This window comes from Bradysia coprophila, chromosome III (genome assembly GCF_014529535.1).
Source record: "Bradysia coprophila strain Holo2 chromosome III, BU_Bcop_v1, whole genome shotgun sequence".
Classification (NCBI taxonomy): domain Eukaryota; kingdom Metazoa; phylum Arthropoda; class Insecta; order Diptera; family Sciaridae; genus Bradysia; species Bradysia coprophila.
In genome coordinates this window covers 3,752,876-3,766,079 of record NC_050736.1, presented here as the reverse complement: position 1 = coordinate 3,766,079, position 13,204 = coordinate 3,752,876, and the positions used below count along the sequence as shown (strand labels likewise).

General features: G+C 33.1%; 2 protein-coding genes across 3 annotated transcripts; one reads left to right on the top strand and one right to left on the bottom strand.

Annotated features, from left to right (window-relative positions):
- Positions 1-4,618: 4,618 nt before the first annotated feature.
- On the top strand, positions 4,619-5,208 carry LOC119078002 (holotricin-3-like). Its single transcript, XM_037185385.1, has one exon. The coding sequence runs from the start codon at positions 4,661-4,663 to the stop codon at positions 5,069-5,071; it is 411 nt and encodes a 136-aa protein (XP_037041280.1). The 5' UTR covers positions 4,619-4,660; the 3' UTR covers positions 5,072-5,208.
- Positions 5,209-5,296: 88 nt separating this feature from the next.
- LOC119077831 (apolipoprotein D) lies at positions 5,297-11,158 on the bottom strand. 2 transcript variants are annotated; one of them, XM_037185149.1, is made up of 5 exons: positions 11,061-11,158; positions 6,369-6,569; positions 5,879-6,097; positions 5,686-5,818; positions 5,297-5,623 (listed from the first exon to the last, which is right to left on the bottom strand). In XM_037185149.1, exons 2-5 carry the CDS (start codon positions 6,501-6,503, stop codon positions 5,484-5,486), a joined length of 627 nt encoding a protein of 208 aa, XP_037041044.1. In that variant the 5' UTR covers positions 6,504-6,569; positions 11,061-11,158; the 3' UTR covers positions 5,297-5,483. The 2 variants fall into 2 exon arrangements, with proteins under 2 accessions (XP_037041044.1, XP_037041052.1); XM_037185157.1 differs by having other exon boundaries at positions 10,982-11,132.
- Positions 11,159-13,204: the final 2,046 nt, after the last annotated feature.

Genomic DNA, 13,204 nt, shown 5'->3' with positions numbered 1-13,204 from the left:
GATGATTTAATTATTGTCTGCTTAGCGAGTGCACTTGATGAAAGAAGTCAGTCTTTAATTTTCAATTATTTTTTTTTGTAGTGTAACCAAATTTAAATTTTACAAACGTGCAACAGAATTTCGTACTACACTCAGCTCAAGGTCAGAGTGCCTGTAGTATGAAATGGGAGATTTTTCGAGCAACAAATAAACAAATATTTCAGAAATCGATGCACTTTTTCGTTTCAACTTTTATATACAAAATCTTGAAGAATTCTTTAAAATGGTCACAACTGAAAATTAGAATCAATAGATAGTTACTATTTAACAATAAATAGATTAAAATATGAGACGTATACAAAATGAAAAAAAAATACAGTTACGGCAAAACAAAATAAGTAAATTGGTCGTTTACCGAAAAAACGTTTAGCAGTAGTAAATAAAAATTAAGTCAGTCCTATAAACGCAATAATAAATTAAAAAGTGGAATAAAAAAAGTGAGAAAACTATTGAAGAATTATATATTTATATATACAAAACTTATATTTAGAGGTAAAAAAACCAGTAAAATAAACTTAAAACCAAAAGAATACGAGAACATTAAATAATTTGCACAAAAAGTTTTCATTTTCACTAATTTGTACAAAAAGAACTTAGTGATACTTTTGTAATTAGCTAAGTTAATTAATTTATTTTTATTTATTCTATTTAAAACAAACAAAAAAACAGCAAATTTTCTTTCAACAAGCTAACTATTTTCTAATTTAACGAGTTTCCCTGGTACGAACTAAAACTACTATAATGCAGAGTGATGACATTAGTTACGAAATAAAATTTACTGAAAATAGGAAGAAACAAAATCTTACTGCTTTTGGTTGAACCACTTTAGTTGACGTGATAGTAAAAATTGTCTTTATAATGCCTCTCGCCTGTAAAATGTGCTTTACTGTTGATTCAGTGAATTTTCAGTCGTCCGGTCCATAGAACGTATATTTACGCTACTTGAATTGTTCAATGGTATCTTGGATTTGGGAGTGGTAGAACGTACTCCACCTTAATCCGTGATACCATTTTACAGTTCCAATTAAGGGGTGACGTATTGCTTGGACTGCATGTACCAAATCGACTGAATCGTATGAAATTAAATGGAATAAATGAAGTAGTGCGTCACCCTTCGGTTCTAGCAGCATAAATAGGTACATTTTTTAAGAATCTAAATTATGAACTAATAACCATGAAAATTTTTGGCGTTCTTCTTCAGCTGTTACATTAGTTAATTTGAGGGAAAAATTCAGAACTTCGTACAAAAGGAATAGAAAGACGATACTACCAAACTGCTACTTTCAAACAACTAGATCTTTTATTTATTTATAGTTACAATGGATAGGCCTAGGTCCAACTATACATTTGGTCTTATCACTACATTCTCAATAGGCATACAGTTATGTTACCACTCATTGTTAAACAATGTCGAAATCACATTTATTAAAAAATGTAATATGATTCTCTACATATTTAACATAGAATCATGCACAGTAACAAAAGCACAAGTTGCCCTTTTACGGCCGGCTAATCATCTGTTATCGACAACTAGGATCTAATGAGTAGCAAAGTCTGCACTTAACACCTTTTTATACATGTTAAAACAAATGAAGTAATAGATTTTACGTGTTACGGCATGTTTCATTTACATTGCCTAATCACGTAAAGCATTGTACTTACGAGGTTTCAAGTTGTTATTTGACAAGTGGGGAATACAGCCCTCCCCTTCGGGTCGGGCTGTAACACCCCACTTATCAAATACACAACTTGGAACCTCGGAAGTAATTTCTATTATTTCAATGTGTTGAAAATACTTAGAACAAATCAAGTAATAGATTCGATAGTTGTTGTAATGGTAGGCTTGTCGTCTGAGAATTGTTAATTGTTCTCAAACACTACTTATCTATAGAATCGAACAATAAAATATCAGAAAAAGGTAGTTAGAAAAAGAGCTGAGAGGGAAATCACGCACATTTAGGTTTTTTATTTTTATGTTGAGTTAGTCATAAAAACTTCTAGTTGATTTATCTCGTTTAGTGAAAAGTATCAGTGAAACTGAAACGCAAGTCCAAAGCTTTTTAGAATACAAAATAATAATAGTATAGTCGTTAAATTGGACAGACTAAATGATTTTCTAAAAAAATTTAATTTAAAAATTTTATCGCACTAACACAAGATAAAAAATTAAGAAGAACGGACATGACAAAACGAAATCAAATTCATTTGAAACAATAATTACACACACACACACCAGTTTGTTGAATACCAGTTGAATAAATAAATAAGTAATAAAATAGTGATATTTTATATATGCATATAATACATATATAATTACATATATAATTAAAAAAAAGCATTGATTATTAATTATAAATATAGCCAAATATTGCCTTGTAGAATTTTTCGGTCAACAAATTCACTTGTAATCTCACACATATTGTGAACGAAATTTTTGTTTTTGTTTAATTTAAAATCGATGGAACTGATGTTTGAAAAAGCTAGCATGGAATGAAATGGCGGAGAAAATTATCAGCGAAATTATTACAATCATCGCAATAAAACTTTTTATGTCTCTGACGTCCCAAAGTTGTTTCTTCCACATATTCCACATTTCTTTTATACAAAATAATTGTTCTTACTCATAATTGTGGCATACAAAGTTCAACAGGCTTTAAGTCCTAGATGGATTTTCTTGTTGTTGGTTGTGCTGGTCATAAAATTAAGTTTTCCGAAATTTTACTCTAGAGCGTTTTTCTATTTGAATAAAGAATTCTACGAATAAGGCAGAAGACTGCCATTTTTGACATTTGTTGAATGTATGTGAAAATACTTTTAAAAAATGTTGAAACAAGAATAATGACACGCTCATCAATCATACCACCGATGCAAGAATTTGCGACTATTTGTTGGAGTGCTATAAATCAAAAATATTTCCGTTTTGATAAGCAAACTGTACTCGGACTTACCGTCCATCTAAGTTGAAGGTTCATTCTCTTTTGCAACTGCTTTTCAAAATCTTAACGAACATCTTAAACCCTTTCTACTCTGATAACTATTTTCCATCCCATTTTTGTTCCATGCAGAAATTTGTCATTAAAAAACATGTAATGGTCACATGCACCATAAATGCAAATTAATAATTAATACGAATGATTTCATGCGATTTCATGAAAGAAAAATTTTTAATTTTAACTAACCATAAACAAGTCTGGTCAACTGTAAGTGCTTAGTTTGAATTTAAAGTTTTTGAAAAAAATGGAAAATAAATTTTGTTTTTTTTTTACATAGAACCATGACCGTGTTTTACTTATTGCTGGATATAATTAATTTCAATTAGCTCAACTTATAGCTTAATCGATATCGATGCACGGTCAACATGCTTTCTTAACGAGTTAAGTCATTAATGACTGAACGATCCATAGAACTCAGTGAAGTTTTTTTGGCTGAGTGCTGAGACATTCTTTTAATAATTTTTTTCAACATGAAACTGTGCTCAACATTTTTGTATATTTTTACAGAAATGAGTCATCGTGGCTTCATGGTAAAAAAGAGATTTGAAGAATTTCTCGGTCAAAAATATGTCGGAAAAATGACAATACTGAAATGTCTGTAACGCTTGATGGCATCATACCTTGAGTAATTCTGAACCGATTTGGATTTGGATATTAACCTGACAATAACTTGAGTAAATCGGAAACAATTCGGTTTGAATCCACGAGTAATAAGATTTCTAAGGACAAATTCGTAGATGGGCAATATCGAACTAATGAAATATTTCGATTCATGGCAACGGGTATTTATTTCTAAAGTTTACTAAATTATTGTAATTAGGCCTCTTGGGTGGGTCAGGTGCTGAATTGTTATTTTGAATACATTTTAAGTTCATGTCAGCAAACACAATGTACAAGCTTGCTATTGTACACATTTAACAATATTACTGATATTGCAAACTTTGCCATGAGCATTTGTCATCTTTAGATGAAAAGCGCCTTAACGAATTCTGGTGAAGAACCGGTAGTAAGAAACAGAAGTAGTAGTGCTTAGGAGTAGGAAATAAAGGATCTGGGTTTCCGCCTCCACTTGAATAAACCTCCCCACACCCCGAATCTAATCCGAGATCTAATCTAATCTACAGTCGTTTTGAATGGAGAAGGTAGCTTTGCAGATAAAATAAGAGAATGTTTTAAATAACAGGTTTTAGAATAGATAGAAGGTTCGGATGTTTTCAAAATGATAAAAATAACCCGAAACTTTATAGGCATATGATTCAAAAAAAAATTCTGTTTTCAGCTCAGAAATTAATCTGACAACAACTAAAAATAAATGTTAAACGCGATGTGTAACGTAATTAAATACGTTTATCAGCGACGAAAATAGCAGTCGCGTCGAAATTTAAAATCAAGTTTGGCTGGGAAAAACAACCAAAAATTACTAACTCAAAAATCCAGATTACAGGTGCGATGATAAATTCAACGAAAACTAATTACCAAATTTACCTAAACGAACAAACCTGATTTATAGATGGTGCATGATAGGCCCCAGAGCTTCATGCAAATCGGTAATTGTTTTTGCATTGTATAAAAGCCGAATGCATTTTCTGTTGTTAATTATACACAGTTCAAGTGTCAATAAGTTAACAATGAATCTATTCACCGTATTACTTCTGTGCATTTTTGCTATCGTTGGAGTCTTTGGTGCTCCTGGACACGATGGACATGGACGTGAATCTCACGGTCATGGACGTGAATCCCATGGTCATGGACGTGAATCTCACGGTCATGGAGTTGAATCCCATGGTCATGGTCACGAAATCGAATCACATGGACATGGACACGAAACACATGGTCATGGATCGTCAGGTCATGGATCGTCTGGTCATGGATCGTCAGGTCATGGATCGTCTGGTCATGGATCGTCTGGTCATGGATCGTCTGGTCATGGATCGTCTGGTCATGGATCGTCTGGTCATGGATCGTCTGGTCATGGATCGTCTGGTCATGGATCGTCTGGTCATGGATCGTCAGGTCATGGAGGTCATGGACATCACTAAAAATCGACTAATGTGGTCAGTTGTTATCGATGTCTCAGGGCAAAGTTGACATACAACATACAACATAAGGTTGAAAAATGTTCTGTTTAAGTGTTATTTGATCATTCAAACTTTACAATAAATAGTTTTTCGACTAATCGGTGCTTTGACAATACATTTTGATAGTGAGTGGTGATGGTGAGTCGTAGTTTTTGAAGTCGACTGAAAGCAAAACACTGAGGTCTGTGACTGGGCTGTGTAGTTTATAATTAATTCAGATTTTTATTTAAATTTTCTACTTACATTTCATTTGATTGAGAAATTGATTTTACAATTTCTATCACAGTTCATTATGAAATTCTAACGTTTCACACACAAAATTTCCAAAGTGAGCAAATTAGGCTTTCAGCGGTTTGTTTGTCAATTATTGCTCCTACAATTCGGGGCAGTAATCATTTTTACTTAACACTAATCTCTCCGGATCCAATCCTAACTGGATCAAAGAATCGTGTATCGTCGTTCTTGTATCCAGAACAAAATCGGTTCGATTTCTGCCCAATAGCCAAATTTGATCTGTGTACAATTTCAAATTAAAAACCAAATCTTTTTAAAATTCATTAGTCCGTTTTCATTACCGGTATATCCTAATGACCCGAACGATGAACAAGACCATAATATTGCAAAGTTGTCATAATCCGTAAATAGAACTTGATAGCGTCCTGCACCAGGCAAAAACCGTGATATGGCATTTGGTAATCGTGATGTAAACTACAAAGACAAAATCTTATCATTTCTCTATCTTAAACTTCTATTTCATACAATGGTAACCTGAAAGTCCATAATCGAAGAATTTTCCGATTCACGTGATGCGTGGCCAATGTTTTGAGAGGGACTGCCTGTCCATTGATTTATCGAATCAATTGAAATATCCAATGTTCTGTCAGAGTCGGAACGTTCATTATCCTGATCAAATGTGAGAGTTGTGCAGCTAGACGCGATTTCAGGTAAGTAAAATGTACGCTCGACCTCGTACCATTTTCCTAAGAACTGTACAAAATACAAAAGCAAAACGATCACTTAAAACTCACACGATAAATTATGATAATTTTTACGTGAGTTCAATCAGAAAAGAAAATCAATAAATTATTCAAAAGGTCGCTGAAAATTACTTGAATAACACTACATTAAAGCGGTTTTGATTGAATGTGTTAATATGTTCTACGAAATTGCGTTTCAAAATTCTAAACTTTTTCAATTTACTTAAATTGTTGCGATTAAAACAAAAAGAAACTTTGAAGCGTTAGCAAACATTACGTACCATTGTAATATTGAATTTTGGCATCGATGGATACTTAGGACATAATCGTCCGAAACCAGAAGAATAGGCAAAGTGTACGGTGGCTATGATCACCAAACATACTGAAAAACAACCGTTGCTATAAGTTCTTTTCATGTTCGCTTTTTATGTGTCCACGTTTTAATCCACTCAAACAGAACATAGGTCTGCTTTCCTTGTGTACTGAAAAATTAATAATAAAACTATAGTTGACAGATTGAGATATAAGAGTTATAAGAGATTCTAGTTACTAAAACGGATTTTAAAAATGTAAAACTTCCGGCCAACGTTTATATTAAGCTATGATTACTAAATCTGGTACTTCTATTGTTTAGAATGTCATTAATTGTTTGAAGGGAAATATTTTACTTCTTTAGATCTTGGCGTCGAAGTTGATACAGCGACTAACGTACTAAAATCAGTCACAGACTATGAAATTTTACCTTACTAGGTAATACGACTCTTCCGCCCCTAGGGAAGACCCTAGTATATCTTTTATATCTTGTATCACGATGAGTAAAAGTAACTCGGGCTGAGGTCCTTGGACAATTTTACTCATCTAGAAACGAGATAGCAAATTACTTCCTACTATTTTTCAATATTTTTGATGCTCTCAGTGTTGAAATGGAAATTGTCAGTGCTTAGTGTGTTTTATCTTACTGATACGCAGAAGGTTCTGAAGGAGGTTAAGACAGACTTCTGAGTTGATCATGAAAACGGTGGCACATAAATTTTGAAACCTACTCCATCTTAATCTGTTATAGACTGAAAGCTTATGACCAGTATTATGGTCGGGTCTAGTACTTCCATCGATCAAAGTATTTTAAATCTGTTGATTTCAAATCTTGTACTTCATTTTTTTTAACATGAATTTTATTATATAAAGGACCGTAATACCCATTATTTTTGCCGTCGTTATCGATAACAGATGAATAGCCGTATGTGACAGGTTAAATGAGGAGAGATATGCATAAACCGATAAATTTTCATTTGGGAAATATCTTTTTGTGACGGTTAGTGAATAACATGTGCTTTGATTGGTTTGGTTTAAACGCGGTGAAATCTCAGAATAAATTGCCTTTGGAATATTTAGTCACTGTAACAGATGACTAGCAAATTCTAAGTGAAAATTTTCTCTTCATACATTACATTTCTACTTCCAATAAAATAATTCGTGAACTTCTCGTAGTTCAGTATTATTTTGATGCATCTAACTGGCTGAATTTAAACCTAATCTGACTAGATTATACTCCGTAATAACATTGTATAGAATTTTTGTCGTGCGAATGTCTCTTGACAATGCACACTATTTTTAATGAACTGAAGGTCTTTAATATATGGCTACAGTTTATTGTTACAGTAATAATAATTAATATTATTTTATTGCTACAATTTAGAATACCGAACTAATTGTGTACTCATAGCCAACCAAGTTTAGTATAGCTATATTATAACGTGATGTATCTATTTCCCCCCGAAGGATATTGGTAAATAGAAGTCGGACTTCAAAAGAGTGTGAGCAATTAAGCCTAGCTTTTAACCTTCCTTTCAATTCAAAAGTTCAAAGGTGACAGTAACTCACACATGTTGTATTGACATTATATTGCAGAACCATTTTCTGAAATTTTTGGAAGCTGTGACAAAAATAAAGAAACCACCTGCTTCCAACACTAAATCATGGCCCTACGTTAGTGAAGGGCCGTGACGCAAGTCCGTTCACACTGAAAAATTTGACAAAAATTTTTTCCGCAGGACTGAACTTTTTGACTTTTACCTCTTTGCTCTTACTACCCCAAAGTATTTTACTCGTAATCTGGGCGTCCATACGAGTTCAACACGCCTCATAAGGTTAAGATTTGGCCGAGATATAAAATTTCAAAACTTGGAAATTTGAAGAAATTTCTATGAAGAAATGGATTTTCATACATTTTGAAATTGATGAATTTTACCAACCTTTGTTACTCTGTTACAACAAAACTTTTGAATTTACCGTTACCGGTGAATTTGGCTGAAATTTTCAGGGTATATAAATGACGTAATTCTAAGAAACAAATTTGAAGGAATTTTTATAAAAGCTTATAACTTCGGAGCTATGAGCGTGTTAAGCTATTGAGCTATAGGACCCATAAATCAGAAAATATGGCAGATAGAAAGTTCATTTAAAAAACAAATTTATAGAGTTTCACATTTCAGTCGACACGTGTTTCATGGTTTTCCTAAAAAGTCGTCTATTTGGGAGCTATGAACGTTTTAAGTGCAAGCTATGTCAGCCATAACTCGGAAAATACAGCAGACGGAAACCTAGTGTAAAAGACAAAGTTATAGAGTCTTAGATTCTAGTCGACACTGTTTCAGGGTTTTACTAAAAAGTCGCTTATTTGGAAGCTATGAGCATTTTAACCGTAAGCTATGTGATCTATATCATGGCAAATATGCCAGTTATACAGTTCGGTTTAAAGATAAAGTTATAGTTTTGGATTATACCAAGTTCTCAAAAAATTCTTCTTACAAAAGAACTGATATCGTCCAAAACCACTTACAGTGGAGGTGCGATGCAAGTCCTGTTATCCACTTACAAAAGAACTGATATCGGTGGAGTGACGCTTACAGCTTCGACTCGCAAAAAGAAAAGCAAAATTTTTACCGAAAAAATTCTAGAAAAAAAAAAACAAAAAAATGTTGGCAGATGCTGAGGAAAGTACTGTTAAGAAAATTGTTAAAATAGGGAAAAATTCGTCCTGAAACAAAGGAAAACCGGAAAAAGCCGAATCATCTGCCACTTTGTGACTTGCGTTACACCTCCACTGTAAGTGGTTTTGGGCGATACATTAAACAGAAGAAGTAGCAGATTTAGTAAATATGACGTGATATGTTTACGTTTATCAGCAAGCTACAATGGAAATGCTTGAAGAAACAAAAACGCAACATTAATAATTAAGAAATGATTACAAAAAAATGTTATATTAATATTTAAATTGAAATCAATGAACGAAAAGTAATTCAACGTCTTTATTATTTATGTATTGTACTGGTTATTGAATACTGCATATATAACATGATTGTATTATCGTGTACCCAACAACATTATACACAAAAAAATTCAATATTCCGTACCATACTGGAAAGAGCATTTGAATTTCTTCCAATTAGTATAATACAAACACTCCAGGGATTTTAGGTGTTCTAGATATTATCGAGTCATTAATTTTAACAACTTAAAAATTGAGCAAAAATTCAACAACTTTTTTGCTCAGTGGGTTTAATGATTTTAATGACGTTAAGTTGAGGTGCGATTTGATTGTTATTATTCTCTGACACTCAATGTTTCAGGTACAAAGAAGAACATGTCACATCATAATTTCACGTTTTATCCATTGTTACTTTCAACCAAAACGTTTCCAAACAGGAAGTAATTACAAATGATTTGAGTGTATTATACCCAGTTCATTTTTTGAAACTTTTCACGTGACCTCTAAAAGTCCGACTGTCGACTAATTAGAATAGTCAATAAATAAATTAGGAACATGACCAGAAAATAGTCCCAATGGAGATTATTTCTTTACGGCTTGTGACCAGTTACCAACAGAATATAAAAGAAGCAATGAGTCCACGTCAGTGTGTTCTTGTTATATCAAAGTGAATGTTAAAGCGAACGAGCTAAAAGAATTTGTATAGAAGTAGAACACTAGCCAATACATTCAAAAAAAGATGTAAACGATCCGATTCGCTTGCTGTTTCGAAAGTTTAATGCATAAGTCGAAGGCAATTTTTGGTACATAAATGCATCATCATATTCCGTATGGGTCCTTTTCTTGCTATTATATTTATGACTGTGACCTTTATAAGAACATTTGAATCAGAGTTACTATAGTCACTTAATTGTATTGAACTACCGGTTAGACATCTAGATGTTCAATGTACTTTGTACATACAATTGGGTGTGCAATTTGCTTCGACCAATCAGTTAAAAATGTAAAAATTACTCATTTGTTGGCTATACCAATATTATGTTGATGCGAAATGTTGAAAGACACCGTTAAAATTCAGTTATAAACAGTACGATAATAGGTTTCAAAAACAGACAGATTTAAATTGTACTAAATTGCGCAACTCATTCAGAAATAAAATATTTCTTCAGTAAGAGGATGTTTGTCAATAAATTTCAATATTTTATCAAGTTGCGTATTTATGAGATGAACATAATATTTGATTGGTTAGATAGCGCCATGTTCAACATTTATTAACTCTTATTCAATCTTTGTGATGACATTTAAGGTTTTATCTTCTTTATACAAATGTTTTAACAAAGCCAGTTGCATTCGGCTACTGTTTTCATTTAACATGAGCATCTACGGATAAGTTACATAAAGCCGATTAAATGTCTTTCTCATTCGATGAAAATAATGGTGGATGCATTCATGCACTGATTTGCATAGTACGTTTCGCAAACCTATCTCGTAAACATTAACTGTCCACACTTTCGATTCGTACTACCATAAATCATCGAAATGAAGTCAATGATATTGAGCATTGAATATCAATTTTATGATAATGTTTAATTATAACCGCAGCAATTCGTTTTCAAACACTCGTACCATTCACTGATCAGACTAATTAGCGTTCATAAATTTTACAACGACTGCGCGCGACACTTTAAATTTTTAAAATGTTTACCTCCGATTTTATCGAACTTATGGATGGCTTAGTGGTTATGCATTCACGTCGACGACCTCAACCGTACTGAACTACAAAGCTGGAAAATTATACAATTTTTATTTTTATTTTTTTAAATTTTTTTCCAAAGCAAACTTAGTCAGTGTTTTGTACAGCTGCTTAACGATAAAACGATTATATTCTGATATTATATGTGCATGTATATTATATCTTAGTATGAAATGACAACGAGTACATGCCATTTCTTTGAAAGTTTCATGCCGAAATCGGCACTCTTCGGAAGTGAGAGAGATAGAGAAATTTGGCATATATTTTCGATATGCTAAAAGTTAAGTTGTTGTTTTAGCTTCATTTAAGTGTGTCATGTTGAACTCTTAATTGAACTTCCGGTTCGGTGGTATATACGCATTTGCATTCAAAATAAATATTTCCTTGCGAATGATAATAGGTTGAGTGTTGGAAGACTTTGTATTTTGCTGTTGATTTAAATGGCGATTGGAAAAAAATTGTTACCTTGAAAGGATATGACAGGTTTTTTGGTATTTTATATCAGTGGCAATAAGTGGGATTTCCATTTTTACAAAATTTAAGGGTTACAGTCTTTAACATTTGAAATGTCTCACTGTCATTTTTTTAGAGAATGTCATCGAGAATTCGCAATAACACAATTGAATTCTATGTGAGACATTTTAAATGTTAAAGACTGTATTATATTCTGTCCAATAATTAAAATAATCATCAAATAGTTTACAATAAATTTATATTAAAATGATCAAGTGTAACGTGATTTGAAAGCCAGTAAAGTCTTACATACCGATGCGACGATTTGAACTGTTGTTATTACATTTGTAAGGGTTTTTATCTACCTAGGTGAAATAATAGCAGTGAAGAAGTGGTATTATTTCGCCGTCGGTAGATAAAATAGCGTATTCACCTCTGTCCAAATGTTTATTTAGACACTTGGGGTTATAACATTCGCCTTCGGCTCATGCAATAACTCCCCAAGTGTCTAAATAAACATGTTGACAAAGGTGAATAATTTACTATTATCTGTAAACAATTACCATGCACATGCATAAGCTCGACTTCGTATTATAAACGTGCGCGCGCAAGCTCAATGCACTGAAACACTTAATACATGGATTTTTTTAGGATGTTAACTGGGCACAACTATTTTACAGGACGGCTGAATATTACCTTAGAAATAATAAAAGGTGAGTAGGTTGTGAAGGATATTGTGGTTCTCTTGACCGTCATATTTCTCTTCGATGGTAACACATTAGTTATTTACGTATCAGTTGTGGACGGTAGATTTTAGGTAATTTCGCGAGTTGTAGCCCAATGTGAATAAGACCTACAGTCCACAACAGGTGCGTATACAACTTTTCGTGAGTGAACAAATTACGAGAAAAATTTTGTAATTTGGTCCAATGGTACTTTGTTCGGGCTACAACACACAAAAAAGTATAAAACCCGCTGCCCAAGACAGACACGCAAATTACTATTACGTTTTGAACGGTAGATTTTAGGCTATGTAGACTTTACCTTTGCAAAATAATATCAAAAATAGTATAAAAATTGATCCCTCATGTAACGAAGGACTTTCGCAGCACCCACTGTTATTACAATCAAAAGGCACTGGTACGCTAATTTTCTTTCCTTATTGATATTGTCGAACCCATTGTTTTGAGCCTTATGGTCTCAAGGATCATATGGGATGAAACGGTAGTCAACACAACCACTAGCTCTTATCTAAAACTAATCTCGATCAAATGCAGAGCGGCGGCAGATCAGGCTGAACGGTCAAAGCACAACAATTACATTGAGCTGAAACGCTAGTACGAATTAACACCGCTCGCTTTTGAGACCTTTGGTACTATTGGTCCGGTGACTGAAATTTTTATAAGGAAGCTGGGCAAAATTATGAAAAGGAAAACGGGCGAGGTAAGATCTAGTGACTTCCTACTGCAACGCATCTCAATCAAGTTCTTTAGCGTGCGAAAAAAAAAGTTCATATTGCTCTGTTCTGGGAATACAGCGAAATAAATACCTTCAAAACGAAATTAAATGGATACATGGAAAGGTGATGATTATGGAAAGGAATTGCGAAAATAACTATTATATGAAATATGTTCTGTGATAAA